The sequence below is a fragment of the Pristiophorus japonicus genome, chromosome 4, assembly GCF_044704955.1.
Source record: "Pristiophorus japonicus isolate sPriJap1 chromosome 4, sPriJap1.hap1, whole genome shotgun sequence".
Taxonomy (NCBI): domain Eukaryota; kingdom Metazoa; phylum Chordata; class Chondrichthyes; family Pristiophoridae; genus Pristiophorus; species Pristiophorus japonicus.
Genome location: NC_091980.1, coordinates 70,522,215 through 70,547,278, shown reverse-complemented (window position 1 = coordinate 70,547,278; position 25,064 = coordinate 70,522,215). Strand labels below are relative to the sequence as shown.

Sequence of the window (25,064 nt, the reverse complement as noted above, 5' to 3'; positions counted from 1 at the left end):
CTGCATGAGCGTTTTTCTAGTAATTAAGAGTGTCTAATCTCTGGACCTGTCACTTCAGGCTGGCATGATTCGGACCGACAAGGACGAATTCTTTATTGAACCACTGGAAAATGACGAAGCAGAGGAGGAAGAAGAAAATGGGAGAGTTCATGTGGTGTACCGGATGTCAGCTACCAAGAGACCACTTCCTGCATCAATCAGCGATGTCCATTCAAAAGGTCAGTAAACATATGGTTATTTTCATAGACGCAAAGGCTCATCCACATAGAAAGGATTTGAATGAAACTAATGCGGATTATATCTGAGTGGAAGTTCCATGTAAAATGCTTTATATTGAGGAAACTTTGTTCTTATAATAAAAGATAGTTTTTGGATTTCTTTAGTACCATTTTAATATTTAAGGAAAAAAATAGGTTTCTGACTATTGTGTCCATTAATATACATGTAGATAAAACATAATGCTCAGATCAGAACACTCATGGTAAATAGCACCCACATGATTGTGTGTTTATCTATGGTTAAAATGTATAATTGTATTTCACAATCGACTTTCTTCTTGCTTTATAAACTGATGTAAAGTTTATTCAGAGCTCATCCCAATTCTATAATTTCCAAGGAAGCTAAGGTTTTTATCACTGAATGGGTTCTGTTGTTTAAACTCATTTATTCGTTTCATTGTAAAGTCAGCTATATCATTCCACCAATTGAAATGAACGGAAATGTGAAACTGTTGGTGACATTTCCTTGCCTTGGTGATGGTGAAGATCAGAACATTTATATATCCTCGTAGGAAGTGCACATATTTATAACATTTCTGCTTGTGTAAAAAATACAATTATATAGCACCTTTTACATTTTCTGGACGTCGGAAAGCATATCACAGCCAATTAATTACTTTTGAACTGTTATGTAGGGACCTGTGGCAGACAATTGGCACCCAGAAAGGTACCAAAAACAGCAATGAGATAAATGACCTGTTATATCCCACCCACATCTTTATCCCCTCAATGACCCCATCACAAATCCTGGGATGGTTTCATTTACATATTGGGGACAGGTGTCTGTACCTGTGGTGACAATATAGGGGCATGCACTCAGCAGAACTGGAACTGGGCAGAGTTAGAAGCAGCATCTACTTTTGTGCAGCTTCGTCAATGGTGGGTCTCTGTTTGAATTGATGCTGTGGGGCCCAGTGTGACTGCTTCCTGCACTGGCTGGTACAAAGGTGTATCTAATGGGATTTGCAGGGGTGTCTGGGAATTCCTCAGAAATGTCCCCCAAAGTGTATAAGGGACAGGCAGAAGAAGCTCTCTTCTATCTCCCCCCGAACTATTCCAAGTTGCTGAAACAAGGAGTGGATTATCTCTGCCAATCTGTTTTGGTGGTTTTGGAACAACCACCAAAACAGGAGGAGATGGAGGTCGACGGGCTGAGGGTCTAGAGAGGGAATTTCAGAGCATGATGCCTAGGTAGATGAAGGCACGGCCATCAGTGGTGGGATGAAGGGAGTAGGCAGATGCACAGGAGGATAAAGTTGGAGAAATGAAAAGTTTTGGGGGCTGTTGTGCTGGAGGAGGTTACAGAGATAGAGAGCGGTCATGCAGGGATTAAAACACAATTTGAAGCAAGGTCTGGCAATCAAGGTCTGTATATCAGCAAAGAACGAGAGCAATGAACGAACGGGGCTTGATGTGGGTTAGGATACGGGCAGCATAGTTTGGATAAGCTGAAGTTTATGGAGGGTGGAGAATGCGGGGGTGGGGAGGGAGTGTTCAGGAGAGCATTGGAATAGTTAAGTCTAAAGGTAGCAAAGGTTTCACTAGCAGATGGGTTGAAGAAGGGTGGACATGGACAAGGTTATTGAGGTGGGAAGTAAACGGCCATTGTGATGGAGAGGGTATGAGGTTGTAAACACAGCTTAGGGTGGAATAGGACTGTCGAGTTTGTGAACTGTCTGGTTTAGCCCAAGAAAGAAGCTGGGGAATGTATATGGAGCTTTGGTTGGGGCCAAAGACAATGTTATTAGGTCTTCATGTTTAGCTGGATAAAATTGTAGCTCATCCAAGAATAGATTTCCGACAAACAGCCTCACAGCACATGGATGAGATAAGCTTAGAGAGGGCATGGTGATGAAGGGAGAGAAACTAGAGAGAACTAGGGATTCAGGGCTATGGTAGAGAGGGGCCTGGGTGAGGTTTGGCTTGGTGGGCAAGGGGAGGAGAAGGAAGCAGCAGAGGAAGCTGAATGGATTGTCACTATCGGTGCAAAGTAGGGCATAAGCGCCTTGTATTTGTTGTTAGAGATAAGGGTGAGGGGGTAAAGGAGAGGGAGGAGAGTTTGGGGGGTTGTTATGCTGGAGGAGGGTACCGAGATAGGGAGGGGCAAGATAATGGAGGGATTTACAATTGAGGCATTGGGGAACTGGGAGCCAGTGTAGGCCAGCAAGAACAGGGATGCTAAGAAGCCAAAGTCTAACTTTGCTCTTCAGTAGGATCCTCAAGTAGTGGACAGTTTCAGCTGAGAACAGTGAGGCCCAGTAGAACTTGATGTCATCCGGACGGATCAAGTGATGGATGGCTAAGCCTCTTGTACTCCAGATACGCTAATGTAGATGCTCCTTACACCTGAGGGAGCAAAGATGGAGGCCATACCAGAGGGGAAATACTACCAATTATCTAAATCAGATGTTTCCAGATTAGCCTTCGGAATTATCATGCACACAAAGCTATGAATACTGGAAATGTAAAATAAAAACAGGAAATGCTAGAAATGCAAAGTAGGTCAGTAAGCACCAAAAAAGAACAAAAGATAGGTTCACATTTGCAGTCCATCAGAACAAGACTCTTTGCCAACCTTAGACTAAAGGCGGCCTAGAATTCAGTACATGAAAGGTTAAGCATTAATGTGATGCAATCCCTGGCATATTGATAAAATATCTTTTATAAAATAAGATTTTAGATGTTTTGCTCTAGTCCAAATATTTCACATATTAGATGTTTAAATAATGCCTGAAATTCAGTATGGGCTATAAACTATCTCTCAAAAATCAGTTTGAGAACAAAATGTTCCTTGTGGTACAATTTCAGTTTTAGACAAACAAAAAAATTATCTCGATTTACCTAAAGCATTTCAGGTTACATGAACCCCCTTTCCAAACCAATTCTTCAAATTAGGGTTAAGGTTGATCTCATGAACAAAAATCTATAATGAGCACAATTGCACCATAGAAATAGATTTATAATTAAGTCAGAAAAATATTTTTACCATAAGATATTCAATTTCAAAATTCTTCTGTAAGTGTTTAACTGTCCCGGGAACTCATAGACATCTGTAGTGATACCAGTAGAGTGACTGGAGGCTTTATTTTGGAGACTGAATATGCACCGACACAGCTCCGAACGGAAGATTCAATGCCAAGTCTTTGAGACCAACCACTTGTCTGACAGAATAACATTAATTCAGTGAAAAGAAGGTTCTGTCCCCATAGTAACCAGGCATATTCAGATTTTTTGCATAATCTGGGATGTGAAAAACCAAAACACCTCTATCCTGAAAATGCAAGCCTCGATCAGCAAGTCATCCGCCTGATATTGACTACCCGCCTGATTTCAGCTCTATAATCACCTTTATAATATTTGTAGTTTGTGGGTGCGCTTTATGATGATATATAACATTTCCCAGAAAAAAATATTTTTAAGTGGTACTTAGAAGCAAACAGTTTATTGTGCACAGAATGTAATCTGTAACTAAACGTGGAAGTGATACTTTTCTGCTCACTGGAATCTATCAGACTTATTTCAGTCGTCACTGTAGGGAAATGCAGCAACCAATTGGCAGGCAGCAAGGTCCCACATACTGCAATAAGATAAATCACCACCTAATCTGATTTTTAAGTTATGTTGGTTGAGGGATAAATATTGCCAAGACAACTGGAAAGCTCTCCTGCTCTTCTTCAAATAGTGCCATGGCATCTTTTACAGCGACTCAAGAGGGCAGGCAGAACCTCGGTTTATTAATATCCAAAAGAATGCACCTCTGATTGTTCAGCACTCTCTCAGTGTTGCACTGAATGTGAAACTGATAGATGGAAGCAGACTGTGATCAAGAATGAGGGGCCATAGATACAAGATTAAATGTAGGAGATTTAGAACAGCGGGCAGGAGAAACTTCTTCATCTAAGAGAGTTGCGAGGTTGTGGAATTCTCCTTCCGGGGTTAATGGTTGAGGCAGAAACTCTGTCAACATTCAAGATTAGATTGGATAGGTAGATGAAGGAAAAAGGGTTGAAGGGATATGGAACAGGATGGGTAAATGTGATTAGAGCCATTTGCTCATTTGGAGCATAAATGCCAGTATGAACTGGTTGGGCCGAATGGCCTGTTTTCATGTTGTAACTTCTATGTATTGCATGTCCTCATGACGTCCCAAAAAGCTTTACAACCAATTAAGTACTTTAAAGTATATTCCCTGTTGTAATGTAGGGAAACGCAACAGCTAAATTGCCCACAGTAAGCTCTCACAAACGGCAGTGATGTAAATGACCAGCTAATCTGTTTTTAAAGTTTTGTTTGTTGAGGGACAACTATTGGCGAAGACAGCAACCATGCTCTTTCCAAATAGCGGCGTGACATTTTTTTATAACTGTGGTGTTATGAAATGATACAATGAACTCCGTACTGTGAGCCAGTGACGAGGTGTGACCTGGTCCGTCTTTAATGACTTCCAGAAGTGAAGATACAAAGGTGAAGTTCAGGTTATATACCAGGCCCAGCACGAGTGTACCTATGCCCCTCGGACCTCCGACGGTAATGCCCCCTGTTGGTGGGCAGACCTTATGTACATACATCACATCATTCCCCCCCCCCCTCCCAGTTCTTGGCACAAGTCCATATTACAAGTTCAGACAGTCCGGAGCCCTTCGCTCCCTGATTGACCGTCTCAGTACAATACCAGTGCTTTCCGAGTCTCTCACGACTTGGGGCTGGGCGTTGAGCACAGTGGGTTCTTCTGATGGCTGGACTTGAGTTGGTTGGTCATCTAAGCTCGCGGTGTCTTCTTCCAACTATTCTGGTTCGTCAGTGTGTCTTAGCTTGATTTATCAATGTGTTTCCTGCATAACTGCCCATTCTTGAGCTTAACCATGTACACCCAGTTACCCTCCTTATCCGTAACATTGCCCGGGAGCCACTTGGGCCCTTGACCATGGTTAAGTACATACACTGGATCATTTACAGATCTGTCGCGTGACACTGTGGCGTGGTCGTGATACCTCTGTTGGCGTTGACGTCGGGTTTCGACATGATCGTTAAGGTCAGGATGGACTAGAGAGAGCCTGGTTTTGAGGCCTCTCTTCGTCAATAGTTCCGCAGGCGGGACCGCGGTGAGCGTGTGTGGCCCTGTCCTGTAACTGAGCAGTAGGCAAGACAGGCGTGTCTGAAAGGAACCATGAGTTAGGCGTTTCAAACTCTGCTTGATGGTTTGAACTACCCGCTCCGCTTGACCATTGGACACGGGTTTGAACGGGACTGACCTCACATGTTTTATGCCGTTGCGTTTCAAGAACTCTTGAAACTCCAGGCTCATGAAACATGGTCTGTTGTCGCTGACAACGATGTCTGGCAGACCATGTGTGACAAGCACGGCTCTCAGGTTCTCAATGGTGGCAGTAGAAGTGCTGGATCACACATTCTATCCATTTGGAGTATGCATCCACCACCACAAACAACATTTTATCGAGGAAGGGACCCGCAAAGTCGATGTGGATTCTAGACCATGGATTGGATGGCCATGACCACAGACTGAGTGGAGCTTCCTTTGGGGCATTGCTTCACATAGAAACATAGAAACATAGAAAATAGGTGCAGGAACAGGCCATTCAGCCTTTCGAGCCTGCACCACCATTCAGTATGATCATGGCTGATCAGTACCCCATCCCTGCCTTCTCTCCATACCCCCTGATCCCTTTAACTGTAAGGGCCACATCTAACTCCCTTTTGAATATGTCCAACGAACTGCACTCCACAACTTTCTGTGGCAGAGAATTCCACAGGTTCACAATTCTCTGGGTGAAAAGGTTCCTCCTCATTTCGGTCCTATATGGCTTATCCATTATCCTTAGACTGTGTCCCCTGGTTCTAGACTTTTCCAACATCGGGAACATTCTTCCTGCATCTAACCTGTCCAGTCCCGTCAGAATTTTATACGTTTCTATGAGATCCCTTCTCATTCTTCTAAATTCCAGTGAGTATAAGACTAGCCGATCCAGTCTTTCCTCATATGTCATACCTGCCATCCCGGGAATCAGTCTGGTGAACCTTCGCTGCACTCCTTCAATAGCAAGCACGTCCTTTCTCAGATTAGGTGATGAAAACTGCACACAATACTCAAGGTGTGGTCTCACCAAGGCCCTGTACAACTGCAGCAAGACCTCCCTGTTTCTATACTCAAATCACCTCGCTATGAAGGCCAGCATACCATTTTCTTTCTTTACCGCCTGCTGTACCTGCATGCCTACCTTCAATGACTGATGTACCATGACACCCAGGTCTCATTGCACCTCCCCTTTTACTAATCTGTCACTATTCAAATAATAATCTGCCATCCTGTTTTTGCCACCAAAGTGGATAATCTCACATTTATCCACATTATATTGCATCTGCCATGCATTTGCCCATTCACCTAACCTGTCCAAGGCCCCCTGCAGCCTCTTAGCACCCTCCTCACAGCTTGCCCTGCCACCCAGCTTAGTGTCATCTGCAAACTTGGAGATATTACATTCAATGCCTTCGTCTAAATCATTAATGTATATTGTAAATAGCTGGGGTCCCAGCACTGAGCCCTGTGGCACCCCACTAGTCACTGCCTGCCATTCTGAAAAGGACCTGTTTATTCCCACTCTTTGCTTCCTGTCTGCCAACCATTTCTCTATCCACTTCAATACATTACCCCCAATACCAAGTGCCTTAATTTTGCACACTAATCTCTTGTGTGGGACCTTGTCAAAAGTCTTTTGAAAGTCCAAATACACCACATTCACTGATTCTCCCTTATCCACACTACTAGTTACTCCCTCAAAAAATTCTGGAAGATTTGTCAAGCATGATTTCCCTTTCATAAATCCATACTGACTTGGACCGATCCTGTCACTGCTTTCCAAATGCGCTGCTATTACATCTTTAATAATTGATTCCAGCATTTTCCCCACTAGCGATGTCAGGCTAGCCGGTCTATAATTTCCTGTTTTCTCTCTCCCTCCTTTTTTAAAAAGTGGGGTTACATTAGCTACCCTCCAATCCATAGGAACTGATCCAGAGTCCATGGAATGTTGGAAAATGACCACCAATGTATCAACTATTTTTAGGGCCATTTCCTTAAGTACTCTGGGATGCAGAGTATCAGGCCCTGGGGATTTATTGGCCTTTAGTCCCTTCAATTTCCCTAACACCATTTCCTGACTAATAAGGATTTCCTCAGTTCCCCCTTCTTGCTAGACCCTCGGTCCTCTTGTATTTTCGGGAGGTTATTCGTGTCTTCCTTAGTGAAGACAGAACCAAAGTATTTGTTCAATTGGTCTGCCATTTCCTTGTTCCCCATTATGAATTCCCCTGATTCTGACTGCAAGGGACCTACATTAGTCTTCACTAATCTTTTTCTCTTCACAGAAGCTTTTGCAGTCCGTTTTTATGTTCCCTGCAAGCTTACTCTCATACTCTATTTTCCCCTTCCTGATTAAACCCTTTGTCATCCTCTGCTGAATTCTAAATTTCTCCACGTCCTTAGGTTTCCTGCTTTTTCTGGCCAATTTTTATGCCTCTTCCTTAGATTTAACACTTTCCCTAATTTCCCTTGTTAGCCACGGTTGAGCCACCTTCCCTTTTTTATTTTTACGCCACACAGGGATGTACAATTGTTGTAGTTCATCCATGTGATCTTTAAATGTCTGCCATTGCCTATCCAAGGCAAGGGAATACACATTAAATGGTACGCCACTGAAAAGTGTAGAGGAACAAAGGGACCTTGGAGTGCAGGTCCACAGATCCCTGAAGGTAGCAGGCCAGGTAGATAAGGTGGTTGAGAAGGCGTATGGAATTCTTGCCTTTATTAGTCGAGGCATAGAATACAAGAGCAAGGAGGTTATGCTTGAACTGTATAAAACACTGGTTAGGCTGCAGCTGGGGTACCATGTGCAGTTCTGGTCACCACATTACAGGAAAGATGTGATTGCACAGGAAAGGGTGCAGAGGAGATTTACAAGAATGTTACCTGGACTGGATAATTTTGGCTATGAGGAAAAATTCGAGATGCTGGGTCTGTTTTCTTTGGAACAGAGGAGGCTGAGGAGAGACCTGATTGAGGTGTATAAAATTATGAGGGCCCTGGATAGAATGGATAGGGAGGACCTATTTCCCTTGGCAGAGGGGTCAACAACCAGAGGGCATAGATTGAAAGTAATTGGGTGGAGGTTTAGAGGAGATATGAGGGGGGCGGGGTTTGGGGGAGGTTCTGGAACTCACTGCTTGAAAGGGTGGTAGAGGCAGAAAGCCTCACCACATTTAAAAATACTTGGATGTGCACTGAAAGTGCCGTTAACTATAGGGCTACGGACCAAGAGCTGGAAAATGGGATTAGGCTGGGTAGCTGTTGGTCTGCCAGCGCGGACATGATGGTCTGAAATGGCCTCCCTCCGTGCTGTAAATTTCTATGATTCTATGAAGTGGATGGCATAAAATGTACTGATATGGGGAGTTATACAAGTAAGTGAAAACAATGAAAGGCAAGAAAACTATTGAAAGCGGATTGTGGCTATTAGCAAGCGAGGCAAAGAAGTGTTTTTAGCCATATAAAAAATTGAGAGTGATCATTCAAGGGATAATTTTAGAAGAAATGTAGCGGGAGACCAGGAAATGGCAGATGTGTTAAATGAAACCTTCACATCATTCTTTACAAACGAAAACTGTAAACAAATTTCTCTCTGCTCTAATCATTTTGGCTCAGAATATATAACAGATGTAGATGTTAGTGAGCCATACGTCATGCAGAAATCCAAAATATTGAATCTCTATTGTGAAGCAGGACCAGATGAGATGAAATAGCGAAAGCTAACAGATTTTTTTTTTCATGCAAAGAGTAATTAGAATATGGAATGCATTACTGCAAGTAAGAATGAGAAAAGGAAATTCTAAGATTTTATTTGGAGCAGAGAGATCTTGCAGTGAAAATACACAGCTCATTAAAGGTGGGAGTGAAAGTAGATAGGGCCATAAAATTGAGAAGTGGAATCCTTGGTTTTTGTATAAATGGTAAGTGAGTAAGTAACCAATGTGATCCCCTGGACTTGTTTCGATCATCTGATAGGGTCAGAGAGTTTTCCAGATTTATTTTTCCCTCTTTGGCCTTGGGTTTCTTTTTCTGGAATTGTTTGCCTCTTCTGGGAGATTACATGACTGCTCGGGGGTAGGAAGTGTCTAGACATGTTGTATCAGGCATCATGGATCTGGGACAAGCTTGATGGAAACCTGGTATTTTCCTGCCTGTTATTTTCAAATGTTCATATCTAGAGGCAGAGAATACAAAATCAAGGAGGTAATAGTGAACTTGTGCAAGACCTCAGTTGACTGCAGTTGAAGTATTGGGCACCCTACTGTAGCAACGATATAGAAAGAAAAGAAATGGAAAATATGCAATGTAGATTCACTAGGATGTTCCCAGGATGATGGGTTACAGTTATGAAAAGAGACTTAAGAAGTTAGGGCTTTTTTCATTCGAGCCATAAAGTTAAAAGGTGACCTTATAAAGATGTTAAAGATTATAATGGCACATCATAAGTTAAATAATGATTGTCTCCACTGGTCAACAAGAATGGTAACAAGATGATATCAATTTAAAACACTTCCAAAAAGATTAAAGAGGAGGTTAGAAAACTTGTTTTATACGGAGGATGGACAGAATGTGGAAATCTCTGCTACAAACCATTGATGACGCAGGGCGGGGGGAGGGGGGAGGGAGTCATTTTCAACTTTGCTGCCATTGACAGTAATGTGGCAGAGTGGATGGCCTGCCATTGAAGAACACAAATTATTATATTCATCCCATTGAAATCATTGGGATGAAAATCAGCTGAGTTCTGTAATGAGTGGGTGATCCGCTCTGCCAAATTACCACCCAAGTGCTGAAATTGATCATTACTACAGAATCTGTAAGTTCTTCTAAAGGAAATTAATTATTTAATGTTAAAGCACTGAAACAGGCCATTTGCCCCATTCATTCTGTGGCAGTGTTTATTTTCACAGGAGCCACCTCCTTTCATTTCACTGCAAGCTCCCATATCTTTTTCAAGCAACTAATTTCCCTTTAGAAGTCTTATAGGTATGTGAGCGAGCAGGAGAGTGAGATTAGACATGAACCTCTCCGCTAGGCATTGTACTTTCAAAATGTCATTCATGCACTGAGAAGGCTTCAAATTATGGTTCTGGGACTTAGGGTTTTGTTATGAAGAAAGCCATACAAGATTGGGGGGGCATAAGGCACATTTTTTAAATGATGAGAGAAATGGATAATGGTGATGTAAGCAGATTATTTAACTTGGAGTATCGTCATGGACCACAAGTATAAAATTAGTATGATTGAAGTAAAACTATAGGTGAAAAGAATAATTTCTCCTCAAAGCCATGGATATCCTGTGGTCACGAAAATATTGGGCCAGAATTTACTGTAAAAATTACTGAGGCTAACAGTGCTCACTGTTTTCTTTTTGCAAATCAGACAACAACTTCAGGCAAGCGCAGATGGCCAGTTAAATATGAAAATCTGGAAGTTGTTCCTCCATAAGCTGCATGAAAACATCATCTTGCCGTCAGGCACCCCTATTAAAATGTATTGAACAGTGTGAAGTTTCTGTACTGACATCGTAGCTGTGGACTAAACTCTCCACAAAAAGTTATGGCTTGTTCATTTTAAACATGTGATAAGTCTTAATTACTGGCGAACAACTTCTCTAGCACTGAAAATTAACTTTTTTACAAGTGTGGAGTCTCATTCCTTCACTATTCTAACTTAATTGTTGTTGGAGATTTATTTAAAAAATTAAATTACCTTTTTTTTTGCTTTTTCTTGTCTTTTTTTTCTCTCTCTCTTAATCTAACATTTCCTTCTGTCTCTACTTTGCGATTCATACCTGATTTGACATTGAAATTCACCATTCTAACTTACACTTCCTGATTCAGACTCAGCACTTGTCATTAAGAATGCTTCAATCTAATTGGTTAAGGAGATACACAGTTGCTTGCCCAGTTCACACAGGACCCAGATGCCCTGTAGAGGGCACCGTGCCATTTCGATCTCCCATTAACAGCAACTTGTTGTGCAGTAGCTCATGAAAATTAAACGGGCACATGCAAATCTAATGAACAATGGGCACCATTCATTCGCTGGCTATCATAAATTCTGCCCAATTAAGTGAAACCCCACAATATCTATTCCAATGTTTTTAGCCTTTATGTTGCCAACTGTTCCAGGGAATTCCAGGCACAAGACAAAATTGCATATAGGATTTTGTAGGACTGAAAGCCCTTTTCTCATTCTTTAGTTTCTAAAGGGAATAAAGGGTTATGGGGAGCAGGTGGGGAAGTGGAGCTGAGTCCATTATCAGATCAGCCATGATCTTATTGAATGATGGAACAGGCTTGAGGGGTCAAATGGCCAACTCCTGCTCCTATTTCTTACGTTCTTATGTTCTTATGTTCTTAATGGTTTAGTTTACACATGTGCAGAAAAAATGGTGGTGAGTACAATGGGAGATCAGGTTGAAAGTTAACCTCTTAAAGTATGATTATAAATGACGAGCTAATTGAGAGGACTGCTCATTATTTGGAGCCGAATTAGTTCTCAGTTGTAATCAAGAGAACTGGGTGGTGCAGTGGATTAGACACTGGCATTTCACCTCGGTGATCCAGGTTCACAGTCCAATTTAATAGGCTGAAAGTATCCTCTTTGATGGGATGAAAGTGTCCTTTCTGTCTGTTAGCTGTAAGGATTTTATGCAAAATGAGTTTGGGCAGTCGCAATCTAGTTCCTACTGGGTATAGGTCTACAGCACAAATCTGGTTAAAATTGGCAGTCTCACTCAAAAAGGCCACGGGATGGCTGGTATGGAAATACAAGATAGTCACACTGCAGTCGGAGGTTCTCTTCAGAGGCAAGGGTTGAGGTATGTTGTTGGGTTGGAGCATTACTCTGTATCTGAATGTGCTATACCTGATCTAGTATCTAGTAGTGCTTGATACTGACATTGGATGCCTATACACAGTGCTAAATTCCTTCATTTGAAAAACACACAACAAAATTAAAAAGAACATTCAAACATACTTACCTGCGTTCAGTTTTGTATCATTAGTACTTTTTGATAGGTTGACATTAAAAAACACAATAATGATGTACTCTTGCAAGGGCCTCTCCACTGCTTCTGCAGGCTCCATTACAGAGACATATGGACTAGTGATCCAATACCTCCATTCTTGTCTGTGTACTTTCAGGAAAGCAAGGCTCAGATGGCAGGATGGTAAAATTCTGCAATCATAGCTCCTGATCATGCAGGGCCTGCAACATTCTATTAATTTGTACTATTTTAGAATATGAATTTTGCTTGCATTAACAAATGGTAAATAGCCACATCACACATTTGACAGCTTGTTCAAATGAAAAACACTACAAATTTCTTTAGTCAACATGAGGCATTTTGCTATATGATTAAATGTTCATTCTAGTCATCAGTACATAGGATCAAAGCACGCACAAGCCAATGATGGAAGATTAAGGACTCCTGTAATGTTGGTTTTCATTTGCTAGGCTTGTTCTAGGAATGTAGGCATTGGCTGGATTTTGTGGTCAGCGGTGAACGAATACCAGACTTTCTGTGGGGTTTTGCACTGGAACTTGCTGTGATTAGAAAGCCATTTTGGTGCGGTGCCCTCTACAGGGCATCTAGGACTGGTATGAACAATGCAAGCAACTGGATATCTCCTTAACCAATCAGATTGAAGAATCGTTAATGAAATGCACAGAGTCTGAACCAGGAAGTGTAAGTTAGAATATTTAATTCAATGTCAAATCATATATAGAAAGCAAAATAAAGAGGAGAGAAAGAAGGGATAAAGTGAGAGGCTAAAAGAATTTTTCAAAAATTACTTTTTAATTTTTAAAAATCTTCAACAATAATTAAAAGCTGAAGGAATGAGATTCCACTCTTGCAAAAGTTACTTTTCAATACTAGAGAGGTAGTTTGGCAGTAATTAAGACTTACCACACCATTAAAAATGTACTTATACTGGAATGGACAAGCCCTCACTTTTTCTGCTGAGTTTACTGGGCATCTATCATACAAGTAGCGCATCTTCACGCTGTTCCATGTATTAAAATGCCGAGTCACTTGATAAGATACCATGATAGTGTAGCCTCTGGAGAAGCAGGGCAACTCGGACAGCACCTTCCTGATTTCCTGTTTAATTGCACGCGTGTGGTCATCGGAAGTGGCCGTCCGGTTTACTCTTTAATAATGGTGAGCGCTGATAGATTCTCCATTATATTTACTTCAAAATCTGGGCAATTACTGCACAGTAGATCTGCTCTATTCACAATTTAGATTAGCCATAAACTGTATACCATCTAAAAATAAAATAAAACTTGCATTTATATAGCACCTATCACAACCTCAGCACATCCCAAAGCACTTCACAGCCAGTGAAGTAATTTTGAAGTGTAATCACTGTTGTAATGTAGGAAACATGGCAGCCAATTTGCACATAGCAAGCTCCCACAAACAGCATGTGATAATGACCAAATAATTTTTTTTTAAGTGATGTTGATTGAAGGAAAAGTAATAGCTGGGACATCTTGCTCGAAATAGTGCCATAGGATCTTTTACATCCATCTGAGAAAGCAGATGGGTCTAAGTTTAATGACTCATCCAAAAGATGGCACCTCCAACAGTGCAGCACTGCACTGGAGTGTCAGCCTAGATTATGGTGCTCAAGTCTCTGGAGTGGGACTATGAACCCACAACTTTCTGACTCAGAGGCCAGAGTGCTATTAATATTTTCAGTATATTTGGGAATACAAACTCTTTATGCTGTGATTTTTTTTAAAACTTACTTCTTCCCTGACCTTGTTAACTGTTTGAAACTACATTTATACTCCAAAGATCTGTTTTGGTAATCAATTCTAATTGGTTGGGTAGAGCTGATGCTGGTCTCTGACTGATTAGCAAACCAGACTATTTAGCATGTCTCCAATGTACAATTTAAACAGTGAAAATCCATCACAATTACAATTACAGCAACAGTTGTGGTGGTGCTAGGTATAAATTCCAAACAATACTGGTTTTGTGAGCGTAATCGATCAAATTCTTACCTATTGCTGTTTACTGTCAAAGTAGCCACACTGCGATATGTGTGTGCACTCGGTCTGTGCAGCAGAGTTGGTCTCCAGTGGTCTTGGGTAATCCTTGCCACTGGTCAAAGACCTAGCTCTGTCAAGCCCATGTGGTGGCTGGTGTGCAACTGCCACCACACATTGAAAAAAAATCCAAGCACAGGCATCTTCTACCCTTCACGATGTAGTTCGCGATCTGGAATATTAGTCCTTCATTGAAACACCTGTGAACTCATCCCTTTTTGGCATGGAAGCAAGTCATCCTCGTTTCGAGGGATTGCCTATGATGATGATGATGATGAGTATGTTAGAATTTTAAAGAAACCTTCTGTTATCTATTTAAACTTGTATATACCTTGTACTGCCACCATAAGGCTCATCCTCTGGAGTCCCAGAGATCCCACAATCCCTTGGGAGCACAGGCACTTAAGGAGGCCTCACAGGGTGGAGAGACACTCTGGAGACCTGCAATAAAAGACTAAGGTCACACTTTACTTTGAGCTCACAGTATCCAGTCAGACTCTTTATTCATATACAACACCTTCAATCTTTGATTATTTTCCTTCCTTATGTTGTTCATTACGACCCGTTTGAAATGCACTTGGTGTCTGTCATGACATATCTGCTTCAGTCTGGCTTTTTGCCATTGCAATTTTAAAGAAATAGTGTCAGTTTCTTTGCTGGAGAACAGTTCAATAAGGAAATCACAGTTTCACCAAAAATAATCAATACATGTTAAGCACATATTCCCCTTGATTAATTGCAGTACAGCTACATTACAACAGTGACTACACTTCAAAAGTGCTTCATTGGCTGTAAAGTGCTTTGGGATGTCCTGAGGTCATGAAAGGAACTATATAAATGCAAGTATTTTTTTACTCAGCGATTGCTTTCTGGAGCAATGGTGGAGCTGTTTATATTTAACTTGATGCCTGTTGTACTGAATTACCATTATTCCACCTTTGTCCAGGGTGATATTTACTTATTGCACACATTCTGCTTGCTCAGAATTTTTAAAGCTGGACAAATGCAATAACAATTTTTTTTAATGTATTTAATATTCAAGCAAACAATTACTTTATTACTCATGGTGTCTGCCTTGACTGCATGGTAACACAATTCTAAATCAGATAGATTCAAGCCCCACTCTAGCGGCTTGAGTACCTAATCTAGGCTGACACCTCAGTGCAGTAATGAGGGAGTGGTGCACAGTCAGAGATGCTGTCTTTTGGATGAAACTTTAAACTGAGGCATGGTCTGCCCTCTCAGGTGGATGTAAAAGATGGCATGACAATTGTTGAAGAGGAACCGAGAAGTTCTCCTGTTGTCATGCCAATTTATCCCTCAATAAACATAATTAAAAATAAAAGATTATCTGGTTATTTATCCCGCTGCTGTTTGGATACTCTTGCTGTGTGAACATTAGCTGCCATCTTTCTCGACACAGAAATATTTCCTCAAAGCAGTGCAGCCGTGCAGTAATGAGAAAAGTCCTGCACAGGCCGCTCACTGGTTTCTCCAATGTAAATACTGCACATGCACGGAAATTTAAAGGGGCCACTCACTAAAAGAAATAGGCCACACAGAACAAAGTGCAGCTCACAGGGAACACTTTTAAAGTATTTAATTGGCTGTGAAGTGCCCTGAGGTCATGAAATACATAGAAGCTACAACACGGAAACAAGTCATTCGACCTAACCAGTCCATGTCACCATTTATGCTCCAAGTGAGCAAATAGTTTCGATCACATTTACCTATCCTGTTCCCATATCCCTTCAACCCCTTTTTCTTCATCCACCTAACCAATCTAATCCTGAATGTTGACATAGTTTCTGCCTCAACCATTAACCCTAGAAGTGAATTCCAGAGCCATACAACTCTCTATGTGAAGAGGTTGCTCCAGCCCTCTGTTCTAATCTCCGACATTTAATCTTGTGTCTATGGGTCGAGAGGCCAGCGGGGAGTCAGGAGGCGGAGCTGGACATTGCTGAGGCCGACAAGAGGCTCAACAGGAACGTCGGCAGTTCGAGGAGGCCAGCGGGGAGTCAGGAGGCGGAGCGGGATGTTGCTGAGGCCTACAAGAGGCCCAACAGGAACTTCAGCAGTTCGAGGAGGCCAGCGGGGAGTCAGGAGGCGGAGCGGGATGTTGCTGAGACCTACAAGAGGCCCAACAGGAACGTTGGCAGTTCGAGGAGGCCTACCGGTGCAGCTGCAACAGGGAGGCAAAAAAGTAGAAATAAATCAAAACGTGACATCACAGCCAAGGGGGTAAATGATTGGCTGGTGATTGGTAAGTAATTTTTATTTTTATTAAGTAACCTTTAGCATTGTTGTTGCCAATTTAAGTTTATCTAAGGGTTAAGTCATGGCAGGACAGCTCGGACACTTGTTATGCTTCTCCTGTACTATTTGGGCAGTCAGGGATGCTTCCGGTGTCCCTGATGACTACGTGTGCGGGAAGTGTATCCACCTGCAGCTCTTGACGGACTGCATTGCGGCACTGGAGCTTTTGGTGGATTCACCCTGGTGCATGCACGATGCTGAGAATGACGTGAATAGCACGTTTAGTGAGTTGGTCTTACCGCAGGAAAAAGGTACACAGCCAGATAGGGAATGGGTGACCAACAGGAAGAGCAGTGCAAGGAAGGTAGTGCAGGGGTCCCCTACGGTCATCCCCCTGCAAAACAGATACACTGCTTTGGGTACTGTTGAGGGGGATGACTCATCAGGGGAGGGCAGCAGCAGCCAAGTTCATGGCATCGTGGATGGTTCTGCTGCACAGGAGGCCAGGAAAAAGAGTGGGAGAGCTATAGTGATAGGGGATTCAATTGTAAGGGGAATAGCTGGACGTTTCTGCTGCCGCAACCGAGACTCCAGGATGGTATGTTGCCTCCCTGGTGCAAGGGTCAAGGATGTCTCGGAGCGGGTGCAGGACATTCTGAAAAGGGAGGGAGAACAGCCAGTTGTCATGATGCATATAGGTACCAGTGATATAGGTAAGAAATGGGATGAGGTCCTACAAGACAAATTTAGGGAGTTAGGAGCTAAATTAAAAAGTAGGACCTCAAAAGTAGTAATCTCAGGATTGCTACCAGTGCCACATGCTAATCAGAGTAGGAATTGCAGGATATCTCAGATGAATACGTGGCTTGAGGAGTGGTGCAGCAGGGAGGGATTCAAATTCCTGGGACATTGGAACTGGTTCTGAGGGAGGTGGGACCAGTACAAACCGGACGGTCTGCACCTGGGCAGGACCGGAACCAATGTCCTAGGTGGAGTGTTTGCACGTGCTGTTCGGGAGGAGTTAAAGTAATATAGCAGGGGGATGGGAACCTATGCAGGGAGACAGAGGGAAGTAGAATGGGGGCAGAAGCAAAAGATAGAAAGAAGAAAAGTAAAAGTGGAAGGCAGAGAAACCTAAGGCAAAAAGCAAAAAGGGCCACATTACAGCAAAATTCTAAAGGGGCAAAGTGTGTTCGAAAGACAAGCCTGAATGTTCTGTGCCTCACTGCGAGGAGTATTTGGAATAAGGTGGACAAATTAACTGCGCTGCTAGCAGTTAATGGGCATGATGTAATTGACATCATGGAGACATGGCTCCAGGATGACCAAGGCTGGGAACTCAACATCCAGGGGTATTCAACATTTAGAAAGGCTAGACAGAAAGAAAAAGAAGGCGGGGAGGCATTGCTGGTTAAAGAGGAAATTAATGCAATAATAAGAAAGGACATTAGCTTGGATGATGTCGAATGGGTATGGTGGAGCTACGGGATACCAAGGTACAGAAAACGCTAGTGGGAGTTGTGTACAGACCACCAAACAGTAGTAGTAAGGTTGGGGACAGCATCAAACAAGAAATTAGGGATGCATGCAATAAAGGTACAGCAGTTATCATGGGTGACTTTAATCTACATATTGATTGGGCTAACCAAACTGGTAGCAATGCGGTGGAGGAGGATTTCCTGGAGTGTATTAAAGATGGTTTTCTAGACCAATATGTCGAGGAACCAACCAGAGAGCTGGCCATCTTAGACTGGGTGATGTGTAATGAGAAAGGACTAATTAGCAATCTTGTTGTGCGAGACCCCTTGGGGAAGAGTGACCATAACATGGTAGAATTCTTTATTAGGATGGAGAGTGACACAGTTAATTCAGAAACTAGGGTCCTGAACTTAAGGAAAGGTAACTTCGATGGTTTGAGGCGTGAATTGGCTCGAATAGACCGGCAAATGATACTTAAAGGGTTGACGGTGAATAAGCAATGGCAAACATTTAAAGATCACATGGATTAATTTCAGCAATTGCACATCCCTGTCTGGAATAAAAATAAAATGGGGAAGGTGGCTCAAACGTGGCTAACAAGGGAAATTAAGGATAGTGTTAAATCCAAGGAAGAGGCATATAAATTGGCCAGAAAAAACAGGAAACCTGAGGACTGGGAAAAATTTATAGTTCAGCAGAGGAGGACAAAGGGTTTAATTAAGAGGGGAAAAATAGGGTATGAGAAGAAGCTTGCCGGGAACATAAAAACTGACTGTAAAAGCTTCTACAGATATGTGAAGAGAAAAAGATTAGTGAAGACAAACGTAGGTCCCTTGCAGTCAGAATCAGGTGAATTTATAATGGGGGAACAAAGAAATGGCAGACCAATTGAACAAATACTTTGGTTCTGTCTTCACGAAGGAAGATACAAATTACCTTCCGGAAGTACTAGGGGACCGAGGGTCTAGTGAGAAGGAGGAAATGAAGGATATCCTTATTAGGCGGGAAATTCTGTTAGGGAAATTGATGGGGTTGAAGGTCAATAAATCCCCAGAGCCTGATAGTCTGCATCCCAGAGTACTTAAGGAAGTGGCCCGAGAAATAGTGGATGCATTGGTGATCATTTTCCAACAGTCTATCACTCGGGATCAGTTTCTATGGACTGGAGGATAGCTAATGTAACACCACTTTTTAAAAAGGAAGGGAGCGAGAAAGCGGGTAATTATAGACTGGTTAGCCTGACATCACTGGTGGGGAAAATGTTGGAATCAATTATTAAGGATGAAATAGCAGCGCATTTGGAAAGCAGTGACAGGATCGGTTCAAGTCAGCATGGATTTATGAAGGGGAAAATCCTGCTTGACAAATCTTCTGGAATTGTTTGAGGATGTAACTAGTAGAGTGGACAAGGGAGAACCAGTGGATGTGGTGTATTTGGACTTTCAAAAGGCTTCTGACAAGGTCCCGCACAAGAGATTGGTGTGCAAATCAAAGCACATGGTATTGGGGATAATATACTGACGTGGATAGAGAACTGGTTGGCAGACAGGAAGCAGAGAGTCGGGATAAACGAGTCCTTTTCAGAATGGCAGGCAGTGACTAGTGGAGTGCCGCAGGGCTCAGTGCTGGGACCCCAGCTCTTTACAATATCCATCAATGATTTGGATGAAGGAATTGAGTGTAATATCTCCAAGTTTGCAGATAACACGAAACTGGGTGGCGGTATGAGCTGTGAGGAGGACGCTAAGAGGCTGCAGGGTGACTTAGACAGGTTAGGTGAGTGGGCAAATGCATGGCAGATGCAGTATAATGTGGATAAATGTGAGGTTATCCACTTTGGGTGCAAAAACACGAAGACAGAATATTATCTGAATGGCGGCAGATTAGGAAAAAGGGAGGTGCAACGAGACCTGAGTGTTATGGTTCATCAGTCATTGAAAGTTGGCATACAGGTACAGCAGGCGGTGAAGAAGGCAAATGGTATGTTGGCCTTCATAGCGAGGGGATTTGAGTATAGGAGCAGGAAGGTCTTACTGCAGTTGTACAGGGCCTTGATGAGGCCTCATCTGGAATATTGTGTTTAGTTTTGGTCTCCTAATCTGAGGAAGGACATTCTTGCTATTGAGGGAGTGCAGCGAAGGTTCACCAGACTGATTCCCGGGATGGCTGGACTGACATATGAGGAGAGAGTGGATCTACTGGGCCTTTATACATTGGAGTTTAGAAGGATGAGCGGGGATCTCATAGAAACATACAAGATTCTGACGGGACGGGACAAGTTTGATGCGGGTAGATTGTTCCTGATGTTGGGGAAGTCCAGAACCAGGGGACACCGTCTTAGGATAAGAGGTAGGCCATTTAAGACTGAGATGAGGAGAAACTTCTTCACTCAGAGAGTTGTTAACCTGTGGAATTCCCTGCTGCAGAGAGTTGTTGATGCCAGTTCATTGGATATATTCAAGAGGGAGTTACATATGACCCTTACGGCTAAGGGAATCAAGGGGTATGGAGAGAAAGCAGGAAAGGGATACTGAGGGAATGATCAGCCATGATCTTATCAAATGGTGGTGCAGGCTCGAAGGGCCGAATGGCCTACTCCTGCACCTATTTTCTATGTGTCTATGTTAAAAATTTGTCAATTTGTGGTCCAACGACAACTGCCGTTTTGCTTGGATTTGGATCCAACATTTGCTGATGAGGGCATGTTTTACAATGATGCTCTGCTGCCCCATTTGAAGCAGGGTGGTATGGTGGAACCTTGGTATGTTTCACAACATTTCTGCTTGTGAACTGTGCAAATTCCTCTGAACAAAATTGCGGCCCATTATCATACACAATTTCTTCTGGGAGGCCATATGAAGAAAACAATCTTCGCAAATTGTCTCGTGTTTTACTTGTTATTTTCCCCATCGGAAACACCTCTACCCACTTCGAATGGCTATCAATCATAATAAACAATTGTTGTCCTAACTCAGCAAAATCTACATGTAGCCTTTGCCACACCCTGGAGGCCATTTCCATGGATGTAATGATACTGATGGTGGTTTCTTGCTTTCGATTGACATGTTGTACATTGACTAACGATATACTCTATAGATCTTTATCTAAATCTGGCCACCATAAGTAACTGCATGCAAAACTTTTGGTCAAACACGTTCCCAGGTACTGGTTATGAAGATCTAACAATTTGGACCTGACCATTGAAGCTTAGACTACATTATACACAATGTTACTGTTGACTGCCTACTCCAGCAATGGGAGAGTGGTGGTGTGCACGCAATGCTTCCAGCCTTTTCTGTATTGCTCATAGTGCTCTGCAGTGTCAAAGCCTAACATGAGCTTTTTTAGGTCCTGCATGACTGCATGGTTCCAAGTGGTCCTTGGCTGGCCTCGAGATCCATGTCAATCTGGAGGGAGCATTGATTGAGATCCCTGCAGGACTCTCTATATGTTAAACTTCTCCTCTGACCGGCGATATATATATTTAAAAAAATTGTTCATGGGATGTGGGCGTCACTGGCAAGGCCAGCATTTATTGCCCATCTCTAATTGCTCTTGAGAAGATGGTGGTGAGCCATCTTCTTGAACCGTGTCCGTTTGGTGAACATACTCCCACAGTGCTTTTAGGGAGGAAGTTTCAGGATTTGACTGGTGACAATGAAGGAACGGCGACATACTTCCAAGCAGGATGGTGTGTGTCTTGGAGAGGATCTTGGAGGTGGTGGTGTTCCCTTTCCCCTGCTGGCCTTGTCCTTCTAGGTGGCAGAGGTCTTGGGTTTGGGAGGTGCTGCCGAAGAAGCCTTGGTGAGTTGCTGTAATGCATCTTTATAGATGGTACACACTGCAGCCACGGTACGTCGGTGATGGAAGGAGTGAATGTTTAAGGTGATGGATGGGATGCCAATCAAGCAGGCTGTTTTGTCCTGGATATTGTCGAGCTTCTTGAGTATTGTTGGAGCTGCACTCATCCAGGCAAGTGGAGAGTATTCCATCACACTCCTGACTTGTGCCTTGTAGATGGTGAAAAGGCTTTGCAGAGTCAGGATGTGAGACACTCGCTGCAGAATACCAGCCTCTGACCTGCTTTTGTTGCCACAGTATTTATGTGGCTAGTCCAGTTAAGTTTCTGGTCAGTGTTGATGGTGGGGGATTCATGATGGTAATGCTGTTGAATGTCAAGGGGCAGTGGTTCGACTCTCACTTGTTGGAGATAGTCATTGCCTGGATCGAATAGTTGCAGTCGTTATTGGAGACTGATGGTTTCAGAGACAGTCGGTTGTGCTGTGCACCTTCTGATCTCCCCATTCCCGAGGCAGATGTACCAGCACACTCTAAATATTTGTTGGAAGCACCATTGGTCAAAGGCACCAGTCTTGATTGGCCACGAAGTGTAGGAGCCATGCGTTGCTCCATATTTCAAGACTGGGATAACAAGACAGTTGTATAATCTCATCTTGGATGTGAGTTGGATTTCTTTACTTTGACACATTCTTGTCAAGAGAGTGCATAACGCTTCAGGCGATCTTTATTTGCTGACATATCTCTACGTTCCGAGGCACCTGTGCTGTGTATCAAACTCCTAAGTTAGTTGAAGTGATCTACTGTCTCTATGGTTTTATGTTCTTAGTGGTGGATACTGGAGGATTTGCAACTCTAAATTGTGGCATTTTGGTTTCATGCCAGTTGAGTTCAAACCTTAAAGGTTCAGTCTCATATATACTCAGTGCCAGATTTTCGATCACTAGCAATACCACCAGAAGGACAATGTTATCCGCATAGTCCAAGTTGCTGATGCGTCCAAACCCAGTTTAGTACCGTTCATGCTTTGATCAATAGTGTGTTGCAAGATCCAGTCCAAGGATCGCAGAAACAGATTAGACCCGATGACGCATCCTTGTCAAACCCTAGGTCCAGTTTTGAAGAAGCCACGGTAATGTTACCTATGCTCACATATCTGGTTGTACCTGTGTATAGGTGACAAATGAATCAGCCAATTTATCTGGAGCATCCAGGCACTTTAGAACTAACCAAATTAAGTTCCCATTCGCTGATTCAAATGATGGCCTTGAGTGTTCGCTGTGTACCTGGGCTATGAAATTAAGCCCAGATATTTGGCTGGTAGTGGAACTGCCTGGCATGAATCGACTCCGCTGCAGTCATCTTTTAGTATACGCCTCGCCCCCACCACTCCCTATCTCTGTAATCTCCTCCAGCCCCACAACCCCCCCCCGAGATATCTGCGCTCCTCTAATTCTGCCCTCTTGAACATCACTGATTATAATCAATCAACCATTGGTGGCCATGCCTTCTGTTGCTTAAGCCCTAAGCTCCCTGCCTAAACCTCTCCGCCTCTCTGCCTCTCTTGCCTCCTTCAAGACGCTCCCTAAAACCTACCTCTTTGACCTGCTCTAAATTCTACTTAAGCAGCTCGGTGTCAACTTAAAAAAAATCTCATAATGCTCCTGTAAAGCGTCTTGGGACATTTCACTACGTTAAAGATGTTATATAAATATAATTTGTTATTGTTTAACAGTGTCAACTGTGGCTCAGTGCGTAGCACACTCGCCTCTGAGTCAGAAGGTTGTAGGTTCATAGTCCCACTCCAGGGATTTGAGCACATAAATCTAGGCTGACACTCCAGTACAGTGCTGAGGGATTGCTGTTGTCTTTTGGATTAGACATTAAACAGATGTTTTACATCCATCTTTCAGGTGGATGTAAAAGATCCCATGGCACTATTTCGAAGAAGAGCAGGAGAGTTAGCCCTGGTGTCTTTGCCAATATTTATCCTTATTATGGATATTTAAAGTGTTCCTGACTCCCTTCAAAAACGTTGGTGCAAAATAATGACATCTCTCTGTGCCGATTTCTCAGTGCGCGCTGCTTTCTATTAACTCACCAGAAGGTTTTACGGCAGTGGCCAAATATGCCGACCTAGCAGAAAATGTTTTTGGCCAAACTGTGAAAAATGATCAAAACTGGTGCAGACATGACGTCAAAAAAACCAACATAAAAAAATTGCAACCAGCTCAGTTACGCTGGCGCAGATTCCTGGGGGAAACTTTCATTTAAATACTTAGGCCAAAAAAAATGCCACACGTCAAAAAAACAGCACAAATGACCCGGGAAAATTGAGCCCACTGTTCTGGGTTCATCATTACAAGTAAGGCAGTCTCTCATTAAATATAACAAGATTTCGCTGAGGTAAATTACATGTGCTGTAAGTTTCTTGCGTTTCTGTATCATCAAATGATATCCAATGCTAAATTTCCAGTAGTGAATAAGGAATCACATTTTAATTTTTTTACTTTAATAAAATATACAGATTAAACATACAATTAGATGTTTGGGAACTTTGTAAGTTCCTACTACTGTGCAATTTGAGACAATTGTTTTAATATCAATGTTGTAAATAGCTTAATAAATTATTTAGAAAACATTTTGCTGCAATAAAATGTTCCTGAATATTAATGAATTTTTAGTATTTTCTGTGTAAACACACACACAAATTTCTCCATGGTACATGTAAAGATTCCTATGTGTTGGAATAAACAAACCTAGATTCTGACAGGAAAATCTTGCACCTTTTGTAATTATGGTCTAATATCTGAGAAGACTGTGTTAATTACTGATGAATGTGTCATTGAGGACACCCACTCCTTCCACTGCTGATATGATGCATAGAAGAAAATAACAGTTTGTCTTAAGGCTGGGATTTCAAAACATACTTTACTGTTTTATTGTACTTTGAAAGAAAATAAGTGAGTAAAATGTTAAAAAAAAACTTGAGTTCCTTGTGAAGGAATGAAACCCAAATTAATTATTTTTAACTGAAAGAATCCAATGAATAGGTATTTATAAGGAAAAATACAATGTAT

At 42.4% G+C, this 25,064-nt stretch overlaps 1 protein-coding gene across 3 annotated transcripts in view; it reads left to right on the top strand.

Annotated features, from left to right (window-relative positions):
• The window catches only part of LOC139262950 (A disintegrin and metalloproteinase with thrombospondin motifs 2-like), a 407,016-nt gene that overhangs the window by 146,237 nt on the left and 235,715 nt on the right, over positions 1-25,064 (top strand). For all 3 annotated transcript variants that reach the window (XM_070878308.1, XM_070878309.1, XM_070878307.1), the window contains one exon: positions 59-218. In XM_070878308.1, the coding sequence (XP_070734409.1) occupies positions 59-218 (160 nt within the window). The remainder of the gene's footprint in view (positions 1-58; positions 219-25,064) is intronic.